The 27,970-nt window shown below is 39.7% G+C and overlaps 1 protein-coding gene across 1 annotated transcript in view; it reads right to left on the reverse strand.

Moving 5' to 3' along the window:
* The window catches only part of LOC126263238 (synaptic vesicle glycoprotein 2B-like), a 340,497-nt gene that overhangs the window by 107,676 nt on the left and 204,851 nt on the right, over nt 1–27,970 (reverse strand). The window contains exon 5 of the mRNA XM_049960322.1: nt 8,893–9,014. Coding sequence (XP_049816279.1) covers nt 8,893–9,014 — 122 coding nt within the window. The remainder of the gene's footprint in view (nt 1–8,892; nt 9,015–27,970) is intronic.

The following is a 27,970-nucleotide window of genomic DNA, read 5'->3' on the forward strand; positions in this document are numbered from 1 at the left end:
ATTCTGTCACCTCTAGCTGCACATCATACTCCTATTTTTCTGATCATGGAAGGGTTCATCATGAAGCAGACTAGGTCTACTAATCCTCCCATGTAACCAGTTTTGGAGATTAACTTACCCATGTAAATGGAACCAAGCCTTATGTGAAAATGAGGTAATGATTCATTTCACCATCATGAACTTGTTTCAAAACCCATTTACAAAACCTACCCTGTGCGTAAGTTGCTTCTGGGCTATTATGCTGTGATAGAATGGATTTCACATTTAAACCCAATGTTTCATCCCCATCCATGGAGGACATTTTCAAGGGGGCCTTAGCTTCTTTGAGTGTCTGATCCACACCCTGGCTTGGTAATGACTGCAGCAAAATTCCATTTACCCATGTTTCTGCATGTGGTGTGACATCACATTTTGAATACCAGAGCGGAACTAGCTGTTGTTGACTGCTGTCACCCACTGTTGCTATCACTCCATGGCAGAAGACTGGTAAACATCATCTCCAGCACTGGAATCTAGATGTCATTCAGTGCCACACCCTCCTCCTTCCTGTTGAAATTTCTGGGATGTTTTACAATCTCTATGGCCTCAATGTATAGTCTTCCATGGTATCAATTTGTGGCTGTCAGTACTTGAGTCCTACCAAAATGAATGTGGTGGTCTCCTGGTTTGCAAAGAATGTCCACAACAGCTGGTCTGTCAGTCTCCCCCTTTCTGTAATTGCCCTTGTGCTATTCTAGTCATTCTTTGACCACTCTTTTTGTACTACCAATGTACATCTTCTCACAACGATACGGAAACCTATAAATTCCTACTTTTTTCATTGGCTGGAGAGCATCCTCGGCCAACTTTAGATGACCTTGTATCATCCAAGGGGCTTGTAGATTGCTATGATTTTCCATTTCTTTTAAATTTTCCTACATGGTTGGTGAAGTCCTTGATGACAGGCAGGAAAACTTTTGATTTCACGGGTGCTTGTGTTTCATGATGATATCTGTGGTGGTATTAAAGCTCTTTTTTACCTCAGTGAGCAAATACCCATAGTTGAGCAATGCATTGGTGAGATGTTTTAGTTCTGCATCAAGCAGCTTTGGTTTGCAGGTGTTCCTTGCTCTATCTGTCAATGTTTTTGTGATGCCTCACTTCTGTTGCAAGCTGTGGTTCAAATCCTGGTGCAGAAAATGGTGTGTGTAAGTGGGTTTTCAGTAAACTGTGTGGCCTAAGCTACCCTCTTCTTTCTAGAAAATCTACAGATCCACTTGGAACAACAGCAGAAGTGGTAGAGATTGACTGATCAGCTGTTGTGGAACATTCTTTGAGCCAGAAGACCATCACATTCCTTTTTAAAGGACTGAAGCACTGGCAGCCACAAGCAGGTACCACAAAAGGCTATACAGAGAGGCCATAGAGATTGAAAAACACCCCAGAAATTTCAGTAGGAAGGCGGAGGGTTTGAAATTGAATGACATCTGGATTCTAGTGATGAAGTAGATGTGTACCATTCTTCCATCAAGGGGTGGTAGCAACAGTGGAATACAGCAGCCGACAAAGGCCAGTTGCACTCGGTGCACTGTCATTTACACTTCTGGTTATGAACACTTTCCATTTCATAAAATTTATTCACTAATTTGTGAACTGCATCATGACTCAAAAGACAAACACATGGAAGTTTCTGTTCAAACAATCTCCAGACAATAGGAGTAGACACTGTATGCACATATGAACTGTAAATAAACACCCATTGCAGAATGGATTAATTTGGTCTTGCTATTGCTGCTTTTGCAGACTTCAGTGTTATACTGATGATGTTTGTTTCACTGTTCAAGTAATACAGCAGGGAAAGGCACATAATGTGGCATTAACAAGGGGATACAGGACCCGTTCGACTGCCCCTGCAGCTCTGGTGGCCAGCAAACACAACCCCATCCATGGGGTCATCAGATAAATGGAACACACTGTATATGATCCTTACAGGAATCTGTGTAATGGTCAGATGGCAGTAGATCTGTATAATTCTCCTGCATGAATTTTTTTTTTTTTTTTTAATGTGAGATTTAAAACTTCAACCACCTTTTGTCGTCTTCCACTGCCACACCAGACTGGCCAATCAGTGACTGAATAGAAGCCTTTGACCCGCTTAGCAGTTTTATATAGGGCCAGAATATTCTGCAATTCTTGGCAAGGTCTTTCGCTCATACATGATGGTGGAAGTTGCTACACACTTTGTGCATCGGGTTTTCTCAAAATTTTCTGAATTTTTTACTCCACACTTACTTCGCCAGAGAGCAGTTTACCATCAGTTTAAACTCTGCACATAATTTCTCTACACCCATCATATTTGAACTAAATAACATCCATTGATTGTCTAAGTAGGGTCTTAACAGCTGATTTTCTGTTTTTTGCCAACATAAAAGCACTCTTTGCCTTCTTGATGAATTTATTAATTCTAGTAGCCATCATCACTATGATGACATCATAATTACTAATACCTGTCTCTATACTGACACTTTCAATAACATCAGGCTTTTTTCTAGCGACAAGGTCTAAAATATTTGCATCGGTTGTGGATTGTCAAACTGCCTCAAGAGAATGTGTTCAGAACTACTTCAAGGGCTGCCTGTCAACCTGCAATGAATCCAAAGGCATCCCACTCCATACCTGGTAAGTTAAAGTCATCTCCGGCTAATACTGCATGATTGATGCGCTTCCATACTACTGAGTGTTAACTTCCTTTCAATTATTCTACAACTGTTATGGGAGATTCAAGTGATGTAAAAACATTTGATGATTAACTTGAGTGCACGTAGGCTGGTTACTTGTATCCAGATAATTTCACAATCATCAATATAATAACAGGATAGCTGCTACTCACCAAATAGCATAAATACTGAGTCAAAGATAAGCACAACAGAAAGACTGTCAGAAAATGAACTTTCGACCAACAAGGTCTTTGTCGAAAATAGAAGACACTCTCTCTCTCTCTCTCTCTCTCTCTCTCTCTCATGCTAATGCAACTTACAAACACATATGACCACAGTCTCTGGCAGCTGAAGCCAGACAGCAAGCAGCAGTGCATGATGGGAAATGCAACAAGGTGGTGGGGGTAAGGAGGATGCTGGTGCGGGGAGGGGGAGGGGGAGGGGGAGGGATAGTATGGTAGGGGTGAAGGGTAGTAAAGTGCTGCTTGTGGGAGCCTACAGGGACAAGATGGAGAGACCGTTGGGCAGCTAAGTGCAGTAGGGAGGTTACACAGAGGGTGAGGGGCTAGCAGAAAAGGAAGGAAGTAAAAAGATCAAGGGTGTGTTGATGGAATATAGTGTTAGAATGGGGACAGGTAGGACTTAGATGTGTAAGGACAATGACTAGATGAGTTTGAGGCCAGGAGGATTATGGGCACTTATGATATATTGCAGGGAGAGTACCCATGTGCACAGCTGACAAAAGCTGATGTTCGTGGGAAGGACCCAGATGGCACAGGCTATGAAGCAGTCATTGGAATGGAAAACGTCATGGGGGCAGCGTGCTCAGCAAGGGGGTGATCCAGCTGTTTCTTGGCTACAGTTTGTCACTAGCCACTTATGCTGACAGACAGCTTGTTGATTGTCATGCCCATGTAGAATACAGCAGGCTGGTTGCAGCTTAGCTTGTAGATCATATTACTGGTTTCATTTATAGCCCTGCCATTGGTGGGATAGGTGATGTTTGTGGCTGGACTGGAGTAGGTGCTGGTGGGAGGATGTATAGGACAGGTCTTGCATCTAAGTCTATTAGAGGGATATGAGCCATGGGGCAAGGGGTTGGGAGCAAGGGTTATGTAGGGATGAATGAGGATATTATGAAGGTTTGATGGGTGATAGAATACGACTTTGGGAGGCATGGGAAAGATAGTGGGTAGGACATTTCTCATTTCAGGGCATGATGAGAGAAAGTTGATACCCTGGTGGAGAATGTAATTCATTTGCTGCAGTCCTGGGTGGTATTGAGTTACAAGGGGAATGCTTCTCTGTGGCCAGATGCTGGGACTTTGGGAGGTGAGGGGTGACTGGAAAGATGAGGCATGGGAAATCTGTTTTTGTCGAAGGTTGGGAGGGAAACTACAGTCTATGAAGGTCTTAGTGACACCTTTGGAATATTTTGAGAGGGAACTTGTTATTACAGCTTTGATGGCCATGGGTGGCTATCCAAAATTCCTGGATCCTATAACACACACTGAAACTCTTCCACTCCAGGAACTAGACAAGCATGTACAACATCACCTAAAAAAACCTCCACCCTGTTCACTTCCACCTTGGAATGCCACTATCCATCACTACTACAACAACCTCCAAATCTCCCCCACAACCCCTCATAACTGAAAAACCCTGTCTCGCAGACCTACTTAATTTAACCCACCCACCAGAACTCCCTCCCACCACCACACAGAATCCAGAACCTAAATAGGCCCCAAATACAGTCATGAATATTTCCTCCAAAAGCCTTAGCCCTGTAGAAGTTTCAGTCCTTTCCAAAGCCCCACTCCAAAATTCAATCATGCAGAACTTATTAAAGACCTTCTCTTTTTCTCCTGGTCCCTACAGTGGAAACACTTCTTTGCCAGCAATCCTATCAATCAGACTCAGCCAAAGACCAATTTTGAACCCTGCCTGACTCAGTTCACTCCTCCATTTAACTGTATCCATTCACCACTACCCCCAAATCACCCTCAGTTAACTTTCCAGAATTTCTTAATCTTGAACCTTGCCTCACCATCATTCCTCAAATCCCTCAACATGCAAACTAACCTTACATCTGCAAAACTGAGAACCACAGTCCACCACATAAAAACTGATCCTGACCTTATATTGCTACCTGCTGAGAAAGACTCCACCACAGTTGTTTTGAACTGCAAGGACTACCTGGCAGAAGGACTCAGCCAGCTGTCAGATTCATCGACCTACAAACAATGCCACAGTGATCCCACTCCGGAAATCCAGCAGGAGACTGTTCCAGGACTGTGCTGACTTCACTTTTCTGCTTATGAAAGAAAATTTTATGGAACTTGCTAAAATCATCTTTGAAACATATGTAATAGTGAGCTTTTTCTAGAGACTCTGTAGACATAGGTCCATTTACGTCAGCATGGATTTGTTCACCTGTTACCATTAGTTGACTCATTCTGTTCCTGAATGGCAGTCTATGCATTTTTACGAGTGCACATCCATCACAAAATTATTCTTTGCACCCATCCACACTGATGTTCATGTTCTTCAAGATGCATGTTGTTTGTGTTGATGTCCAAATCTCTCATGGTAAACTTGCAGCATGTCTGACCATGTCACTAAATGCACTTGAGCTGGCTGTACTGGTTTAACAACATGTATTTTGAGAACATAGAGACCATGGCTGACATGACCAGTCATCATTGTTTGTCCAGTCACTTTGTCTTCAATTTTGACACTTTTGTCATCAAGTTAGAGCAAAAACCTTTTCGTGCAGCTGCTTTGACAGAGAACAAGTGAGCACTCACTTTAGGAACATAAAGTACACCTTTCAATTCATTGATTTTTCTGACATTATTCAACTGCACTTGAATTTTCACAGGTCCCCATCCATGAGCCAACATGCTCATACCTCTTTTCCCAATAGAAATCTTTTCAAGAATGTCAAATTTTGTATATGACACAAAATATTGTTTATTTGCAGCAATGTGATTTGTGGCACCATTGTCACAGAACCAACTGTCAATTCCAACATAGTTTTTGACTGAAGCACTACAAACATGTGACAAAAATGCAACATTCTTTTCCATTGTCTTTGCAGAATGATTGATGCAAATGTTATCTGTCTTTTTCGTTGGAGACTCTGCTGCCCAGTGACCTATCTGCCCACATTTGTGACAAGGAAATCTTCATTTTGCACAGTCAATATTCTTTTTCAATTTTTCACTACCGATATTGTCACTTTTGTTTCATTGAAATTTTTTTTTTGTACAACAACAAGGTGTAACAAACACAGCTGATTCAACCATACTTTAATCTCACAATTCAATTGTGCACAATTTTTTAATCAAAAAGTTCACACTTTGATTTCCAGATGGAATTGTGTCCTACATGTCCTTTAAATTGTCATACTCTTTGCCTACTGTGGAGAGAATTCGGCCATTTAAAATTCTTTCAGACAAAACATTTTCATTGTACATGTGCAATTCATCATTCAAATCCATGAAAAGCTTCTGCAGTTTCGAGATGTTTGTGCTAATGTCCTCTTTGGCATCACGTTGGACATGAAAAAATGCTTCTATCAACATGTTCAGATGTTGTATACTGCTTTGTTCAAATCTTGCATGTAACTTATCCCCAATTTCACTTGCATGGGTGCATGTTAACATGAGCTCGGCAACGGATTTTCCTAATACACTTGCTAGTAAACTTGCTGCTTTTGCATCATCTTTCAACCACTGCTGATGTGCCACCTTTTTCTCCGCAGTCACACTGTGCTTAAATTCAGGACATTTGTACATACTGCTTACAATTTCTTCAAGCGCATATGCTCACAACAGCATCAACATGTGCCACTTCCACTTTACTCAGTCTTCAAGTGCTTCAATTTTTTCCACATGTATTTTGTAATCAAGAACGCTGGCTGCCATTTTCCTTGAACACACAAACAACGGGCAAATTCATGTTTACTTCGCGGCTGTTCACAAGGGGTCTGGGCCCATAACCTGTTAAGATTATTTATTGAAAACAGACTACAAAGTGCATAAGATTAACAAAAAGGTCGTTCCTCATAGATAACCATTACACACACACGCACACACACACACACACACACACACACACACACACACACAGGTTCAGTTTTGTGACAAAGATGAGCACCCTATATTCTACTGTCCAAAGATTAAATTGTACAAATATGACAAAGATATGAAAAACTTGCATTACACAAATATTACAATACATTTCATTTTTCTTTTACTATTGGCAAATGTGAACTAGAAAAGGGGTTTAAGGAAATGGATGTATTTGAAGGATTGCTCTAAGCAGTCTTTGAACAGGTTGGTGTTGGAAGTTTCCTCGTCAGTTCCCAAGGCACTTCTACAGGTTGGCAATGTATCTGTGGCACCTTCCTAAGGAAATTGTTTGTGGGCCACATAAAAAGGTCCTACTGATTCAATACCTTAAACTCCTTGTCTGTTTCAGATTCATTGGTGACAGCTTTATATTTTGGGACCATTTCAAGGGCAGACTCTGCTCTTTCCTCTAGAAACTCAACATCTACTCCCACAACTGCCTCTTCTAATCCTTCTCAGCTCAATGAGTTATCTTATTATAAGCTGATCTCTGATCCTCTGAAGACTAGAAGAAAAATCTAAATCTTAATGACCAGAGAGGGATTGGGTCTCTTGCCCTGCCAAATACAAGTCCAGTGCCTTTCCCCTGCACTGCCTCCCTGAGTTATCTTATTATAAGCTGATCTCTGATCCTCTGAAGACTCCAAGAAAAATCTAAATCTTAATGGCCAGAGAGGGATTGGGTCTGTTGCCCTACCAAATACAAGTCCAGTGCCTTTCCCCTGCACTGCCTCCCTTAGTCCTTGTAGTGCAAATTATGAGTGGTTGGCACCCTTCTCAGAGTCTTAACAGAGAGAAAATATTCTACAGAATTAGTGTAGAAACTGATTTCTCATGCCATTTTTTCCACTGACACCTAAAAACCTGACAGCTATGAACCAACTGCTAAACTTTCTCCCCTACGACTAGGCCCTGAAAACAAGGCTTCATCTGTCTCTGTCTCAGCATGTTTGTCTACTCTAGTTCTCACTACATATCCCTCTCATCCTGAGGTCTGATTGACCTACCCTTCCTTTTTAACTTTTCCTAGTTTATTCCTCTCAGCTTCCTGAGGAAGTAATTAATAATTCCAAAAACTTGGGGAGTGTTCTTGCTTTTGCTATTGTATATAGCATTACCTCTTGAAGTTAAGTACAGGCCAGCAATTCTGTCTCATAATTTATTAGTTCTCTACCCATAGCCTGAGGCAAAGGACATTCCACCCAAATTCCTATAAGATTCCTCCAAAGATGTGCTTCATTGTCCACTAAACATGTTGTCAGATCATAATGAAAACCTTGTATCTCAAAAATAAAACAGAAATTTTTTTATTGCATTATTAGGTGGAAAATCTCATACCTCAACCATTCATAAGATAATAAGAGGTAATGACATATTCTGCATTCTAGTGAGGAAAAAAAGAAAAACCCTGTGAGACCTGTCCCTACACTATCTCCTTCTGCAATCCATTCACAGGTATATCCTGCCTGATCAAAGGTCACACCACAAGTGAAAGCAGCCTTGATATGCATCAGGTGTGGTGCAGTCACTGTGCAGTGTTCCAGATGGGAATGGCAGGTAATCAACACATGAATAGCAGATGCCAAACTTTAGTTAACTGCAAGCTCTACCATCTGGTTGCTTAAAATGTTCTCGCACATTATCCATGCCTGGTATCTCCCTGGACTTAATTGACATCAGCTCCTACTCTCATCTGAGTAAAAAGTATATTGACGCAACTATTGAGGCCATGATGCTGTAGTGTCATCATGTTTTGTAAACTAAACCTTTCTCTCTAGCTATTTCCCTTGTCTCACCTCTACATCACTGGCTCCGCCCCTATCTCTCCCCCCCCCCCCCCCCTCTCTCTCTCTCTCATGCTTCATACATTCAGTTTTCTGGTTTCGATATTTACAGGTATGAATTTGAGAGACAAAGAGAAAGAAAGAGAAAGAGAGAGAGAGAGAGACGTAAGAGAGAAATGTTTTAATACTCTTTCTGCCATTATGTTGGCATACAGTTTATTGACTGTTTAGAAATAAACAAATAAAATAGTATTTGAACATCATTATTAATCTTACCTGGAATAATGATTGTTGCAATTGCATACAAAAATCCTGATAGTATCATTATTACAGTTCTGTACTTCAGGCAATGAAATTCGGATATAAAAGTTTTCTGTATGGAGTTTGGTCCACAAAGTCTGCAGAGGAGATTTTAAAAAATCATTGATTACTTGAAGTGAATGGTATTATTTTAACAAATATTTTCACATAAAATCCATATTTATCAATGACGTCAAAACAGTGTTCATGATAAGTATCCTCACAATCTTAATAATAATAATAAAATATTTACGCAATGTTGAACAATCAAGACACTTCCTAGAATTATACAATTTTAGAAGTTCATCTAGATTATTCTTCCCAATACATCAGGTAAGAATACTGAAGAGTACAAATTATGAACCAAAGTTTTGAGTTTGACAATAAACTGCACATTTTGATACATTTTACATTCATTAACATAAGAAACAATGTTACAATTTTTTATCATCATTACCTAATACTATGAGTATGAGATATTTACAAAGTAGGATTTTATATTTATTTCTCATGAAGACAAAGAACTCACCTAGAGAATAACATTGATTTTCTGTTAAAACTGTTTGAAGTTGCTCTTTTAATTTTGTAATAAGAAGGGTTGTGAGATTTTTAGGAAGGGCATTGGATAGCTTCAGCCCAGCATGAAACACATTTTTTCCATATAATGTTATTCGGTGGCTATTGTGATATAATGAAATCTAATGCATCTTAGGGACCCTTCAATACCAGTGAGTGCCAGCACTTCACTTTATCTAAACTAATTTGTATGTATGTGATACAAGGTCTGTTCAAAAAATTCAGAAGACTGGTAATTTTGTGCCAATGGTGTGTTGGAGTGAAATAGGTTGGCATCCATTCATATGCCTGTGTTTAATGTGTAACTGCCAGAAGTTTCATTGTTGTATATCTGTTGGTTATTGTTCAGCACTATATTGATAGAACACTGTGATGCGCAGTTTGCGAATCTCGAGATAGCAGTGTTAGAGGAGCAATGCGTCTGCATTAAATTTTGTGTGAAACTAAAGGAAACCTTGACAGGAACACACAAAATGATGCAGAAAATCTCAGTGATGAGTGCTTAAGCAGTACTCAATATTACAAATGGTTCACATGGCTGGATGGAAGATAAAGATGACCCTCGTTCAGAATACCCTTTGACATCTGCCAACGATGCTCATATCAGGAACATCATCATGAATTTGTGCCACTGGAACAATCTGCTGATCAATGGTAATATCAGAACATGTTACAATGCCTGCAAGAAAATGTGAGGAGGAACCAGCCTAAAATGTGGCGAGACAATTCATGACTCTTGCATCACGATAATCTATCCACACATTCACCCCCTTGGTGTGTGGCTATTGCACAAAAAACAAAATTACTGTGCAGCCTCATCCTCCATACTCTCCAGTTCTGGCTCCTGCAGACTTTTTTTTTTATTTCCAGAGTTGAAAGGCCAAAGATTTGCAACCACAGATGAGATAGAAGAAAATTCACAGATAGCATTTCACGCAATCCAGCAAGAGGTGTACCAAGACTGCTTCTGGAAATGGCACTGGTGCTTCCTGAGGTGCACTGGGAGCAGTGTATCAATTGTAAAGGAGAGTATTTCAAAGGAGACCATGCACAATAAGTAAAAGATAAGTGCGGAAAAATTTTGTGGACAAAGTTCCGGAATTTTTTGAGCACACCTCATATACTTTGTGAATGACTATCTTTGTCTCATATGAATAAAACAACTTTGCACTTAATCGACAAAGAACATATATATGTTAATCATAAGTGAACTTATTATGTTGCCATGGGTAGTGGATAGGGGGAATCCTCCCTGGCTTGCCAGCACACTAGAGTGAAATAAAACAGTTCTGATGGTCCAAACACATAATGACCTCTATGGCTAAAAACCATAGCTGTAACTAGAAGCTTGCTCTGTGCGAGGTTGATTACCTTTAAAAGACAAAATTTGAAATCTTTTAAGGAAAAATCCACTGTAGTGACTTGAAAGATAACTCAGATGAGTCGGAGCATCTGAAGATACCCGACACTGACAGAAGATCAAAATTTAGACTCAGGACAGAAAAGATAACATAGCAACACATAGCATCAGTTACATTATACAGCCACAGAAACTCAAAATTTTGGCAGACAAATGGGCCACAAATGAATTCTGATAAATGAAATTCAAAGAAATTAGAAACTGATCAGGAACCAGTGGAATCACAAATATGGGGAATAACAGGGAAAAGGGTAATGAAGCAATATCCACATTTCAGAATGGAGTTTCTCGTCAGTCTCAAAATAATTGAATTCATAAAAGAATTTTAATTACAATCTCCCAGGCTATCAACACCAACTGTAAAATTTGCAAATAAAATACATGCAAAAATAAAAGTCTATGCTCCAACTAACGATAAAAACAAAAAGAAGGAATTCAGAAAAGATGTGGATGGATTTTAGCTTTTAGACTAGATGATGACAAACACAAATAAAACTCACACCAAAATTTTTAATTGGAGATTTTAATGGCCAGGTAGGAAGAGAAAGGAGTTATAGAGACATACTAGGGAAATTGCCAGCACAAACAAGAACACAGAACAAACAAGATCAAACAGTAATAGTGAGAGACTGGTGAAGTTCTGAAGAAACAATGACATGATTTCAAAGTCAACATTCATCAAGAGAAGATCAAATAAGCTCAAATCTTGGAAATACTCACAGTGGAAAAAAGGAGAATGACAACTGGACAATGTCTGTATGGATAAAAATTATCACAGGGAAATCAACAACGTGATAGCTCTCAGAGAGACAGATACGAATTGGATCATTACACAACAAAAATAAAAATTAAATTCACCCCACTCCCACTGACCAAAAAAAAATCCCAACTCAAAAAGAAGAGAATATATAAACTTCATAAAGTGATAAACAACAAGAAATATGAATAACAAACAAGGAATATAAAAAAAAAACAGATGATCTAGAGGAAATAGCTCCCCAGTTAAACATATAGCTGAACAAGAAGCCCCAATAGATCCAAGGAAAAAACGCTGATGGTGGAATGATCACTGTGATAAAACAGTAATGGGTAGACACCAAGCCTGCTTAAGGTATCAGAGTTATAAAATAGGCGAATTACACTTGGAACTCACAGAACAGTGAAAAATAACCCAAAAAATAATGAGGGTTAAACACAAATATCAAAAGATATACTTCTAATGATAGAAACAAATGACAAGAAAACAAACTCAGAGAATTACTACAAAATACTTGGTGCAACTACAAAGATATGACCCTCTAACATTAATGTTAAAGGATAAAAATAATGAAATGGCACATTGTGTTGTGACCTTCCATCCAAAGATGGATTTGATGCAGCTTTCCATGCTACTCTTCCTGTGCAAGCCACTTCATCTCTGAATAATGACTACAACTTACATCCTTCTGAGTCTGATTACTGTATTCATCTGTTGGTCTCTCTCTGCAATTTCTTCACACTACACTTTCCTTCATTATTAAATTGGTGATCCCTTGATGTCTCAGAATGTCTCTTATCAACTGATCGATTCTTCTAATCAGGTTGCACCACAAATTTTTTTCCTCCCCTGTTCTATTGAGTACCTCCTGATTGGTTACGCAATCTAACACCTAATCTTCAGTGGTCTTCAGTAGCACCACATTTCAAAAGCTTCTATTATTTTCTTGTCCAAACTGTTTATTGTCTGTGTTTCATTTATACACATGGCTACACTCCATGGAAATACTTTCAGAACAGTTTTACGAACACTTAAATCTATATTCGATGTTAACAAATCTCTTTTCCTCAGAAACATTTTTCTTCCCATTGCCAGTCTACATTTTATATCCTCTCTTACATTGGCCATCATTAGGTATTTGCTGCCCAAAACAACAAAACTCATCAATACTTTAAGTGTCTCTTTTCACAATCTAATTTCCTCAGCATCACCTGATTTAATTTGACTGCTTATCACTATCCTTGTTTTGCTTTTGTTGATGTTCATCTTATATCCTCCTTTCAAAAGGCTGTTCAATCCATTCAACTGCTCTCCCAAGTCCTTTGCTGTCTCTGACAGAATTATAACGTCATCGGCAATCCTCAAAATTTTCATTTCTTCTCCCCTGAACTTTAATTCCTATTCAAAATTTTTCTTTTGTTCTCCTTACTGTTTGCTCAATGTACAGATTGAATAACACTGGGGATAGGCTATACAGGCATGTCTCACTCCTTTCTCGACCACTGCTTCCCTTTCATGCCCCACAACTCTTTATAACTACCACCAGGTTTCTGTACAAGTTGCAAATAGTCTTTTGCCCTCCGTATTTTACCCATGCCACCTTCAGAATTTCAAAGAGAGCATTCCAATCAACACTGTAATAGCATTTTGATGGTATTGAGCCAGTCATGCAATATATTTTAAAGAGTAAACTGCCACTTGAGTGTGTATTATTATATTTATCTTTTGTATTATCCAAATTTCAGCTTTTATGCTATTATCAAGTACAATGCTAACTGCCTTAACAGATATGACTTAATAATGGTCTAACATCTTTTAGCATTCTGCCTGATAATGGCATAAAAGCCAAAATCTGGACAGTATAAAAGATAAATATAGTAATACACAGTTAAATGGTGGCTTACTCTTTTAATAAATTGTCAAAAGCTTTCTTTATGTCTGAAAATGTTAGAAATGTAGGTTTCTTTCCTTAACCCTTTGCTCCGCATTGGTATTCTTACAATACCACCATCTTATAAGCTTCTGTGTCTTTTCAACATAGTGGTATTGGTTGGCTACCATGTTCAGTAGCTGCCAGCAGGTGCCATCCAGTGGTGTTTCTTGGAACTACATCATAAATTTCATGGTTACTGTTCTCTTAGCAGTTGTTCTGAAGTGTGCGTTACTAGTGAGTACCTATGCCTGCGGCTGTTGATATCGAATGGAATAAATATCTATATATCTGTTGTTAATATTGCTAAATGTAAGTGGTTTGCATAATTTATTGTTAATATGCACAAGAATAATAACCAACACTGATATTTAGAATTTATGAATGCATTTTGTTTTTCTGTTCGGAATCATGGGTGGTATCGCTACAATACCAGTATAACCTATTACAACTAACAACAGTATTTTCCAAAAATAAGATTTACGATGAATCATGCTTTTGATCATTTACAAAGTACCATACAAACAATATGTTTAACTTAGTTAATATATGTTAGTGTGAATTACATAACTGTAATTATTTTGTAGGTCATTGTTATATATGGTGAAGCTCAATAGAACGTCTTGGAAATTTTGTGAAATTGATGAAGCCTTTGTGGAGGAACTCTTCACAAATATACCCAGTGAGGGATCAGATGATGATATGTTATCATTTGATGATGAAGACACTGCAAAAACAAATGAAGCAGTTTCATCACCTTTGATTTTTGATGAGAACCCTGAAGCAGTAATTGGTGATACGTCCATCTTTGTTGGTGACTTAGGCCTAGATGACCCAGTTCCATGCATTCCAGTTACTGTAAATCACAATAACTCAGTGTGTAACAATACTGTTCATGTGCCTCTAGACATGACAGATGATTCAGAAGCCGACTTAGATGGTTTGCCACTAATATACAGGATAGATAGTGATAAAATATGGGTACAAGTAAACGACACAAAACAGAAATTCCTTTTCACAGAACTGACTGGGCCATCAGTCTCTGATGACATAGAATATCCTGCTGGAATTTTTTGTTTGCTCTTTCCTGACATCCTAGCAGAAAGAATTCTGTATGAAACCAATCTGTATGCAACACAGAAGAGTGGTGGCGTAAATGGAGTTCCCACAAACTGTACTGAAATAAGATTATTTTTGGCTATTAATATTCTTATGGGACTGAAAAAGTTACCTGGTTTCAGAGATCACTGGTCATCTAACACGAAACTCTGAGACTCGTACATAAGCAGTTACATGTCTGTCAACAGATTTTCATGGCTCCTATCCCACATTCATTTTAATGATTTAACTACACAACCTCAAAAAGGCTCTCCTAACAATGACAAACTGTATAAAGTGAGACCCATTCTTGATGTATTGTCAAAAACATTCAGGGATTACAAGCCCAGCCAACAACAGTCCATTCACAAAGGAATGATTAAATTCAAGGGCAGGTCACCCTTAAAGCAATACATGCCAGCTAAGAATATCAGGAGAGGTTATAAAGTCTGGCTGTGTGCAAGCCAAAGAGGGTATTTGTGTCAGTTCAAAATTTACACTGGTATATTAGGAGAGGCCACTGAGAAAGACTTAGGAGGACAGGTTGTAAAAACACTCTGCAAAGACTTAGAAATGAAAGGTTATGAAATGTTCTTCGACAACTACTTCACCTCAGTTCCATTGATGGAATATTTAAAACAAAATCAGACTCATGCCTGTGGAACTGTTGGGAAGAAAAGGAAACACCTGCCAAAGGATCTAAAACATGACAAAGAACTACAAAGAGGAGATTCAGATTGGTGGGGTAACCCAAGAGGAATTCTCTGTCTAAAGCGGAAGGATAGGAAAGGGATATATTTATTGAGCAATTTTCATGCACCGGGTGAAAAGTGTACTACAACCAGATGACAGAAGGATGGAACAGAGCTGTCAGTGAACTGCCCATTGCTTGTCAAAGACTATAATGCCCATATGGGGTATGTAGACAAAATTGATATGCTGAAAACTTGCTATGTGATTAACAGGAAGAGTAAGAGATGGTATTTACGTATCTTCTGGCACTGTTTGGATGTAGCAGTTTTCAACTCATATACACTACTGGCCATTAAAATTGCTACACCATGAATATGAAATGCTACAGACGCGAAATTTAACCAACAGGAAGAAGATGCTGTGATATGCAAATGATTAGCTTTTCAGAGCATTCACACAAGGATGGCGCCGGCAACGACACCTACAACGTGCTGACACTGAGGAAAGTTTCCAACCGATTTCTCATACACAAACAGCAGTTGGCCAGCGTTGCCTGGTGAAACGTTGTTGTGATGCCTCGTGTAAGGAGGAGAAACGCGTACCACTACATTTCCGACTTTGATAAAGGTTGGATTGTAGCCTATCGCAATTGCGGTTTATCGTATCGCGACATTGCTGCTTGCGTAGGTTGAGATCCAATGACTGCTAGCAGAATATGGAATCGGTGGGTTCAGGAGGGTAATAAGGAATGCCGTGCTGGATCCCAATGGCCTCGTATCACTAGCAGTCAAGATGACAGACATCTTATCCGCATGGCTGTTATGGATCGTGCAGCCACGTCTCGATCCCTGAGTCAACAGATGGGGACGTTTGCAAAACAACAGACATCTGCACGAACAGTTCAATGACATTTGTAGCAGCATGGACTATCAGTTCGGAGACCATGGCTGTGGCTACCCTTGATGCTGCATCACAGACAGGAGCCCCTGCGATGGTGTACTCAACGACGAACCTGGGTGCACGAATGGCAAAACGTCATTTTTTCGGATGAATCCAGGTTCTGTTCACAGCATCATGGTCGCATCTGTGTTTGGCGACATCGCGGTGAACACACATTGGAAGCGTGTATTCGTCATCGCCATACTGGCATATCACCCAGCATGATGGTATGGAGTGCCATTGATTACACGTCTCGGGCACCTCTTGTTCACATTGACGGCACTTTGAACAGTGGACATTACATTTCAGATGTATTACAACCTGTGGCTCTACCCTTCATTTGATCCCTGTGAAACCCTACATTTCAGTAGGCTAATGCACGACCGCATGTTGCAGGTCCTGTACGGGCGTTTCTGGATACAGAAAATGTTCGACTGCTGCCCTGGCCAGCACATTCTCCAGATCTCTCACCAATTGAAAATGTCTGGTCAATGGTGGCCGAGCAACTGGCTCGTCACAATATGCCAGTCACTGCTCTTGATGAACTGTGATATCATGCTGAAGCTCCATGGTCAGCTGTACCTGTAGATGCCATCCAAGCTCTGTTTGACTCAATGCCCAGGCGCATCAAGGCCGTTATTACGGCCAGAGGTGGTTGTTCTGGGTATTAATTTCTCAGGATCTATGCACCCAAATTGCGTGAAAATGTAATCACTTGTCAGTTCTAGTATAATATATTTGTCCAACGAATACCCAGTTATCATCTGCATTTCTACTTGCTGTAGCAATTTTAATGGCCAGTAGTGTTTAATATTTTCTGAAAGAAGTGATGGAAACTTGTTAAGCCTGAAATACTTTAGATTAGCTGTGTTTGATGAACTTGTGCCACCAAACACACTAAAACAGAGGCAAAAGATGAAGGCAACAATCAACAAATTTAAGCCCAAGATTCTGCAGGAAGTCAGCTTTACAGAGAATAAGCACCTACCAGTCAGAGGAACATGGATGAGGTGTGCCAAATGCAGTTCATCATCAAATCAGCAGCATTCATGGTGGTCTTGCGAAACATGTGGTGTTGCATTGTGTCTCCGAGACGAGAAACTATTTTTTTGATTATCACAGGCAATAAACTATTTTTACGTTTGTTTAGAAGCAGTTACATTGCACTTCAGATTATAATATGGTATGGCATATGTTTGTGTGTAAGTGTAGGATGTTAAGGCATTTATGCCATACTGGTATTGTGAGAATACCATCTATACTTTTGTAATTATGTGAAATTAATACCTGAAAATAAACTTTCATACAAACATTAGTGGACCTTTTGTTACTTTGTGCTGAACAGTTGCTGATTTTGAGGAAAGTTCAATCTTACCTGCATCAAAGGGTTAACATGTCTTCTAAGATAAGTTGTCAAAGGGTTAACCTGTCTTCTAAGATAAGTTGTAAGGTCAAATTTGGAAATTTGTGGTAAGGTCTTATGGGACCAAACTGCTGAGGTCATCGGTCCCTAAGCTTATGCACTACTGAATCTAACTTAACTAACTTACGTTAAGGACAACACACACACCCAAGCCCGAGGGAGGACTCGAACCTCCAACAGGGAGAGCCACGTGGACTGTGACAAGGCACCTTAGATCGTGTGGCCCCCTCGTACGCCAACCTATTCATGGGTCGCTTAGAGGAAACCTTCTTGGTTACCCAGGCCTGCAAACCCAAAGTTTGATACAGATTTATTGATGACATCTTCATGATCTGGACTCACAGTGGAGAAGAACTCCAGAATTTCCTCTCCAACCTCAACTCCTTTGGTTCTATCAGATTCACCTGGTCCTACTCTAAATCCCATGCCACTTTCCTTGATGTTGACCTCCATCTGTCCAATGGCCAGCCAGCTTTACACGTCCGTCCACATCAAACCCACCAACAAGCAACAGTACCTCCATTATGACAGCTGCCACCCATTCCACATCAAACGGTCCCTTCCCTACAGCCAAGGTCTTCGTGGCAAAACAAATCTGCTCCAGTCCGGAATCCCTGAACCATTACACCAACAACCTGAAAACAGCTTTCGCATCCCGCAATTACCCTCCCGACCTGGTACAGAAGCAAATAACCAGAGCCACTTCCTCATCCCTTCAAACCCAGAACCTCCCACAGAAGAACCCCAAAAGTGCACCACTTGTGACAAGATACCTTCCGGGACTGGATCAGACTCTGAATGTGGCTCTGCAGCAGGGATACAACTTCCTCAAATCCTGCCCTGAAATGACATCCATCCTTCATGAAATCCTCCCCACTCCACCAAGAGTGTCTTTCCGCCGTCCACCTAACCTTCATAACCTCTTAGTTCATCCCTATGAAATCCCCAAACCACCTTCCCTACCCTCTGGCTCCTACCCTTGTAACCGCCCCCGGTGTAAAACCTGTCCCATGCACCCTCCCACCACCACCTACTCCAGTCCTGTAACCCGGAAGGTGTACACGATCAAAGGCAGAGACACGTGTGAAAGCACCCACGTGATTTACCAACTGACCTGCCTACACTGTGAAGCTTTCTATGTGGGAATGACCAGCAACAAACTGTCCATTCGCATGAATGGACACAGGCAGACAGTGTTTGTTGGTAATGAGGATCACCCTGTGGCTAAACATGCCTTGGTGCACGGCCAGCACATCTTTGCACAGTGTTACACCGTCTGGGTTATCTGGATACTTCCCACTAACACCAACCTGTCAGAACTCCGGAGATGGGAACTTGCCCTTCAGCATATCCTCTCTTATCGTTATCCGCCAGGCCTCAACCTCCGCTAATTTCAAGTTGCCGCCGCTCATACCTCACCTGTCATTCAACAACATCTTTGCCTCTTTACTTCCGCCTCGACTGACATCTCTGCCCAAACTCTTTGCCTTTACAAATGTCTGCTTGTGTCTGTGTATGTGCGGATGGATATGTGTGTGTGTGTGTGTGCGAGTGTATCCCTGTCCTTTTTTCCCCCTAAGGTAAGTCTTTCCGCTCCCGGGATTGGAATGACTCCTTACCCTCTCCCTTAAAACCCACATCCTTTCGTCTTTCCATCTCCTTCCCTCTTTCCTGATGAAGCAACCGTTTGTTGCGAATGCTTGAATTTTGTGTGTATGTTTGTGTTTGTTTGTGTGTCTATCAACCTGCCAGCGCTTTTGTTTGGTAAGTCTCATCATCTTTGTTTTTAGATATAATTATTATATTCTTTTTGAAATCTGTGGGCATTCCACCTGTCTCATATGTCTTGCAGAACAGATGGAAGAGTTCTGTCATGGTCGGCTCTCTCAAGGCTGTCAATAGTTTTAAAAGAATGTCATCTACTTCCAGGGCCTTGTTTCGACTTAGGTCTTTCAGTGTTCTGTCAAATTCTTCTTGCGGTACCATATCTCCCATTTCATCTTCATCCACAACTTCTTCCATTTTTTATAATATTGCCTTCTAGTTCATCTCCCTTATATCTGAGGTATGGATAATCATACAGCTACTTCTCTTTTCTCCAATGGTTTCTTTAATCTTCCTGCAGGTAGTATCTATCTTTCCCCTAGTGAAATACACTTCTCAATCCTTACGTTTGTCCTGTAGCCATTCCTGCTTAGCCATTTTGTACTTCCTGTCAATCCCATTTTTTAGATGTATGTATGGCACACAGAAAAAGAAAATAATACAGAAATATTAGCAGAAACATTTGACAGTTAGTGAATTGTGAAGGTCTTCCAGAACAACTTAAAATAAACACAAAGACCCCTATTAAATCACAAGCAGGAAAGGTCTACAATACTCTGAAAGAGCTCAAAAGCTACAAAGCAAGTGGACAAGATCAAACATTTGCAGAACTTTGGAAATATCAGCAGAACCAGTGCATATTTCATTACACCAATACAAAGTGAAAAATCTGGAGCAAAGAAGAATTACAAGAACATTGGACTACAGCTATAATCCATCTGTTACAAAAAAGAAGACAAATTAATCACAGGCAACTATAAATGTATTCCCATTTTGGATATCATATATAAAGTTATGTTGAGAATTCTATACAATCATTGTAGATATCAACTTCCACATCTCCATCTACAAGGATACTCTGCAAATCACACTTAAATGCCTGGCAGAAGGTTCATTGAACCACCTTCACAATAATTCTCCATTATTCCACTCTCAAACAGTGCATGGAAAAAACAAACAACTATATATTTTGATGCAAGCTCTGATTTACCTCATTTTATTATGATGTTCATTGATATCCATGTAGGTTGGCATCAACAAAATATTTTTGCATTCATAGGAGAAAGTCCCCCCCCCCCATGAACCATGGGCTTTGCCATTGGTGGGGAGGCTTGCGTGCCTCAGCGATACAGATAGCCGTACCGTAGGTGCAACCACAACGGAGGGGTATCTGTTGAGAAGCCAGACAAACGTGTGGTTCCTGAAGAGGGGCAGCAGCCTTTTCAGTAGTTGCCAGGACAACAGTCTGGATGATTGACTGATCTGGCCTTGTAACACTAACCAAAACGGCCTTGCTGTGCTGGTACTGCGAATGGCTGAAAGCAAGGGGAAACTACGGCCATAATTTTTCCTGAGGGCATGCAGCTTTACTGTATGGTTAAATGATGATGGCGTCCTCTTGGGTAAAATATTCCGGAGGTAAAATAGTCCCCCATTTGGATCTCCAGGCGGGAACTACTCAAGAGGATGTCGTCATCAGGAGAAAGAAAACTGGAGTTCTATGGTTCGGAGCATGGTATGTGAGATCCCTTAATCGGGCAGGTAGGTTAGAAAATTTAAAAAGGGAAATGGATAGGTTAAAGTTAGATATAGTGGGAATTAGTGAAGTTCCGTGGAAGGAGGAACAAGACCTTTGGTCAGGTGACTACAGGGTTATAAACACAAAATCAAATAGGGGTAATGCAGGAGTAGGTTTAATAACGAATAGGAAAATAGGAATGCGGGTAAGCTACTACAAACAGCATAGTGAACGCATTATTGTGGCGAAGATAGATACGAAGCCCACGCCTACTACAGTAGTACAAGTTTATATGCCAACTAGCTCTGCAGATGACGAAGAAATTGAAGAAATGTATGATGAAATAAAAGAAATTATTCAGATTGTGAAGGGAGACGAAAATTTAATAGTCATGGGTGTCTGGAATTCGGCAGTAGGAAAAGGGAGAGAAGGAAACGTAGTAGGTGAATATGGATTGGGGGTAAGAAATGAAAGAGGAAGCCGCCTGGTAGAATTTTGCACAGAGCAAAACTTAATCATAGCTAACACTTGGTTCAAGAATCATGAAAGAAGGTTGTATACATGGAAGAAGCCTGGAGACACTGACAGGTTTCAGATAGATTATATAATGGTAAGACAGAGATTTAGAAACCAGGTTTTAAATTGTAAGACATTTCCAGGGGCAGATGTGGATTCTGACCACAATCTATTGGTTATGAACTGTAGATTAAAACTGACGAAACTGCAAAAAGGTGGGAATTTAAGGAGATGGGACCTGGATAAACTGACTAAACCAGAAGTTGTACAGAGTTTCAGGGAGAGCATAAGGGAACAATCGACAGGAATGGGGGAAAGAAATACAGTAGAAGAAGAATGGGTAGCTTTGAGGGATGAAGTAGTGAAGGCAGCAAAGGATCAAGTAGGTAAAAAGACGAGGGCTAGTAGAAATCCTTGGGTAACAGAAGAAATATTGAATTTAATTGATGAAAGGAGAAAATATAAAAATGCAGTAAATGAAGCAGGCAAAAATGAATACAAACGTCTCAAAAATGACATCGACAGGAAGTGCAAAATGGCTAATCAGGCATGGCTAGAGGACAAATGTAAGGATGTAGAGCCTTATCTCACTAGGGGTAAGATAGATACTGCCTACAGAAAAATTAAAGAGACCTTCAGAGAAAAGAGAACCACTTGTATGAATATCAAAAGCTCAGATGGAAGCCCAGTTCTAAGCAAAGAGGGGAAAGCAGAAAGGTGGAAGGAGTATATAGAGGGTCTATACAAGGGCGATGTACTTGAGGACAATATTATGGAAATGGAAGAGGATGTAGATGAAGATGAAATGGGAGATATAATACTGCGTGAAGAGTTTGACAGAGCACTGAAAGACCTGAATCGAAACAAGGCCCCAGGAGTAGACAACATTCCATTAGAACTACTGACAGCCTTGGGAGAGCCAGTCCTGACGAAACTCTACCATCTGGTGAGCAAGATGTATGAAACAGGCGAAATACCCTCAGACTTCAAGAAGAATATAATAATTCCAATCCCAAAGAAAGCAGGTGTTGACAGATGTGAAAATTACTGAACTATCAGTTTAATAAGTCACAGCTGCAAAATACTAACGCGGGTTCTTTACAGATGAATGGAAAAACAAGTAGAAGCTGACCTCGGGGAAGATCAGTTTGGATTCCATAGAAATGTTGGGACACGTGAGGCAATACTGACTCTACGACTTATCTTAGAAGCTAGATTAAGGAAAGGCAAACCTATGTTTCTAGCATTTGTAGAGCTAGAGAAAGCTTTTGACAATTTTGACTGGAATACGCTCTTTCAAATTCTGAAGGTAGCAGGGGTAAAATACAGGGAGCGAAAGGCTATTTACAATTTGTACAGAAACCAGATGGCAGTTATAAGAGTCGAGGGACATGAAAGGGAAGCTGTGGTTGGGAATGGAGTGAGACAGGGTTGTAGTCGATCCCCGATGTTATTCAATCTGTATATTGAGCAAGCAGTGAAGGAAACAAAAGAAAAATTCGGAGTAGGTATTAAAATCCAGGGAGAAGAAATAAAATCTTTGAGGTTCGCCGATGACATTGTAATTCTGTCAGAGACAGCAAAGGACTTGGAAGAGCAGTTGAATGGAATGGACAGTGTCTTGAAAGGAGGATATAAGATGAACATCAACAAAAGCAAAACGCGGATAATGGAATGTAGTTGAATTAAGTCACGTGATGCTGAGGGAATTAGATTAGGAAGTGAGACACTTAAAGACGTAAAGGAGTTTTGCTATTTGGGGAGCAAAATAACTGATGATGGTCAAAGTAGAGAGGATATAAAATGTAGACTGGCAATAGCAAGGAAAGCATTTCTGAAGAAGAGAAATTTGTTAACATCGAGTATAGATTTAAGTGTCAGGAAGTCATTTCTGAAAGTGTTTGTATGGAGTGTAGCCATGTATGGAAGCAAAACATGGACGATAAATAGTTTGGACAAGAAGAGAATAGAAGCTTTTGAAATGTGGTGCTACATAAGAATGCTGAAGATTAGATGGGTTGATCACATAACTAATGAGGAAGAATTGAATAGGATTGCGAAGAAGAGAAGTTTGTGGCACAACTTGACTAGAAGAAGGAATCGGTTGGTAGGACATGTGTTGAGGCATTAAGGGATCACCAATTTAGTATTGGAGGGCAGCGTGGAGTGTATAAATCGTAGAGGGAGACCAAGAGATGAATACACTAACCAGATTCAGTAGGATGTAGGTTGCAGTAGGTACTGGGAGATGAAGAAGCTTGCACAGGATAGAGTAGCATGGAGAGCTGCATCAAACCAGTCTCAGGACTGAAGACCACAACAAACAACAAGGAGAAAGTTGTGGATTGAAATTTGGTGGGAAGATTCTGCCGAAATGAAAACCATTTTTGTTTTAATTATGTCCAGTCCAAACCCTGTATCACCTTAGTGACATTCCCATACAAAATGCACTGCTCTTCTTTGAACTTTCTCAATGTATTCCATTAATCCTATCTGATAAGGATCCCCCACCACGCAGCAGTACTCCAGAGGAGGATGAACAAGTGTAGTGTATGCAGTCTCTTTAAAAGATCTATTACAGTTTCTAAGTATTCTGCTAATAAAACACAGTCTTTGGTTTGCCTTCCCTGCAACATTTTCTATGTTTTCTTTCCACTTTAACAATATTATGAAAAATCACAGTTTTTGTTGTGCCTATCTGTGATTCAGCATCTCCGCTATATGGTAAGGGGCAACTTTCCTTTTCATAATATTGTTACATTCCATCCTGGATTTTCCAATTTAAGTTGTTCATGATTGTAATGCCTAGGCATTTAGTAGAATTTACAGCCTTTAGATTTGACTGATTTATAGTGTAACTGTAATTTAATGGATTCCTTTTAGCATTTATGTTGATGACCTTGCACTTTTCATTATTTAGGGTCAACTGCCAATTTTCACACCATGCAGATATCTTTTGTAAATCATTTTGCAATTTGTTATGATCTTCTGATGACTTTACTGGATGATAAATGACAGCATAATGTGCAAACAATCTACGATAGTTGCTCATATTGTCTCCTAAATCATTTATATAGATAAGGAACAACAGAGGACCTATAACACTACCTTGGGGAATGCCAGAAATCATTTGTTTTACTCAATGATTTTCCATCAGTTACTACAAACTGTGACCTCTCTGACAGGAAATCATGAATACAGTCACGTAACTGAGATGGTATTCCATAAGTACGCAATTTCGCTACCAGCTGCTTGTGTCGTACAGTGTCAAAAGCCTTCTGGAAATCTAGAAATATGGAACCAATTTGAAATCCATTGTCAATAGCACTCAACACTTCATTTGTGTAAAGAGACTGTTGTGTTTCACAAGAAAGATGTTTTGTAAATCTGTATTGACTCCGTGTCAATAGACAGTTCTCTTTGAGGTAATTCATGATGTTTGAACACAATATATGCTCCAAAATTAAGCTGGATATTGATGTCAATGACATGAACTTGTAATTTGGTGGATTACTCCTACTGCCTTTCTTGCATATTGATGTAACATGTGCAACTCTCCAGTCTTTGGGTATAGATCTTTCGTCGAGCAAGCAGTTGTATATGATTGTTAAGTATGGAGCTATTGCATCAGCAAATTCTAAAAGCAACGTTATTGGTCCAGGAGAGTTGCTTTTATGATGTGATATAAGTTGCTTCACTACTCTGAGCATATCTACTTCTAAGTTACTCATGTTGGCAGCTGTTCTTGACTTGAATTCTGGAATAATTACTTTATCTTCTTTGGTGAAGGAGTTTCAGAAGGCTTGTCATTGACAGTATTTCCATTGATGTCATGTAGATCTGAAACTGGGGGAACAGCAAGGAGGATTTAGGCTCTGGAGAAGCTGCCCAGAACAGATAACCACATTGAAATTGGTAATGAATTATTACAAAAGAATATAAAACAGCAAATTCATAGACTTCAAAAAAACTTATGATTGTATCCACAGGTCTTCAATTATGAAGATACTAAGGAATTCCAGATTCCATCACAAATTAATAAAAATTATAACATTAACTAAATAAAGTTCAGAAGAGGAATATTCACTCCATAACAGTTAAAATAGGGTTAAGAGGAAGACAGTTTGACGAGGGAATGGTACAAGGCAAACCAAAAAAATGCAAGAATTGGAACCAAGAAAGGTCAAATAAACTTAAATAGCTTGGGATTCACAGATGACTTGGGATTCACTAGCTAATAGCATACAAGAAGCCAGAAATCAAATAACCAAGTTACAAAATACAGCACATGAAGTATACCTCCAGACACCATTTGAAAAGACTGAGGTAATGGTTGTTGTTGTTGTTGTTGTTGTTGTTGTCGTTGTTGTTGTAGTAGTCTTCAGTCCAGAGACTGGTTTGATGCAGTTCTCCATGCTACCCTATCCTGTGCAAGCTTCTTCATCTCATAGTACTTACTGCAACCTACATCCTTATGAACCTGCTTAATGTATTCATCTGTTGGTCTCCCTCTACGATTTTTACCCTCCCAGCTGCCCTCCAATACTCAATTGGTGATTCGCCTCAGAATGTGTCCTACCAACTGATCCCTTCTCCTAGTCAAGTTGTGCCTCAAACTCCTCTTCTCCCCAATTCTATTCAGTATCTCCTCATTAGTTATGTGATCTATCCATCTAATCTTCAGCATTCTTCTGTAGTACCATATTTCAAAAGCTTCTATACTCTTCTTGTCCAAACTATTTATCATCCATGTTTCACTTCCATACATGACTACTCTCCATACAAACACTTTCAGAAAAGACTTCCTGACACTTAAATATATACTTGGTGTTAATAAATTTCTCTTCTTCAGAAATTCTTTCCTTGCCATTGCCAGTCTACATTTTATATCCTCTCTACTTTGACCATCATCAGTTATTTTGCACCCCAAATAGCAAAACTCATCTACTAATTTAAGGGTCTCATTTCCTAATCTAATTCCCTCAGTATCACCTGACTTAATTAGACTACATTCCATTACCCTCGTTTTGCTTTTGTTGATATTCATCTAATATCCTCCTTGTAAGACACTGTCCATTCCATTCAACTGCTCTTCTAGGTCCTTTGCTGCCTCTGACAGAATTACAATGTCATCAGCAAACCTCAAAGTTTTAATTTCTTCTCCATGGATTTTAACTCCTGCTTTTGTTTCCTTTACTGCTTGCTCAAAATACAGATTGAATAATCGGTGATAGGCTACAACCCTGTCTCACTCCATTCCCAACCACTGCTACCAGTTCATGCCCCTTGACACTTTTAACTGCCATCTGGTTTCTGTACAAATTGTAAATAGCCTCTTGTTCCCTGTATTTGACACCTGCCACTTTCGAAATTTGAAAGAGAATATTCCAGTCAACATTGTCAAAAGCTTTCTCTAAGTCTACAAATGCTAGAAACGTAGGTTCATCTTTCCTTAATTTATCTTCTAAGATAAGTCATAGGATCAGTATTGCCTCGTGTTCCAACATTTTTACGGAATCCAAATTGATCTTCCCCAAGGCCGGCTTCTACCAGTTTTTCCATTTTCTGCAAAGAATTCGTGTTAGTATTTTGCAGCTGTGACTTATTAAACTGACAGTTTGGTAATTTTCACACCTGTCAACACCTGATTTCTTTGGGATCGGAATTATTATATTCTTCTTGAAGTCTGAGGGTATTTCACCTGTCTGATACATCTTGCTCACCAGTTAGTAGAGTTTTGTCAGGGCTGGCTCTCCAAAGGCTATCAGTAGTTCTAATGGAACGTTGTCTACTCCCGGGGCCTTGTTTCGACTTAGGTCTTTCAATGCTCTATCAAACTTGTCATGCAGTATCATATCTCCCATTTCATCTTCATCTACATCCTCCTCCATTTCCATAATATTGCCCTCCAGTACATTTCCCTTTATAGACCCTCTATGTACTCCATGCACCTTTCTGCTTTCCCTTCTTTGCTTAGAACTCGTTTTCCATCTGAGCACTTGATATTCACACAAGTCGTTCTCTTTTCTTGAAAGGTCTCTTTAATTTTCCTGTAGGCAGTATCTATCTTACCCCTAGTGATACATATCTCCACATCCGTACACTTGGCTCTAGCCACCCCTACTTAGCCATTTTGCACTTCCTGTCGATCTCATTTTTGAGACATTTGTATTCCTTTTTCCCTGATTCATTCATTGCATTTTTATATTTTCGCCTTTCGTCAATTAAATTCAATATCTCTTATGATATCCAAGGATTTCTACTAGCCCTTGTCTTTTCACCTACTTGATCCTTTGCTGCGTTCACTATTTCATCTTTCATAGCTACCCATTCTTCTTTCCTCCGTTCTTGTCAATTGT

This window comes from Schistocerca nitens, chromosome 6, assembly GCF_023898315.1.
Source record: "Schistocerca nitens isolate TAMUIC-IGC-003100 chromosome 6, iqSchNite1.1, whole genome shotgun sequence".
NCBI classification, from domain to species: domain Eukaryota; kingdom Metazoa; phylum Arthropoda; class Insecta; order Orthoptera; family Acrididae; genus Schistocerca; species Schistocerca nitens.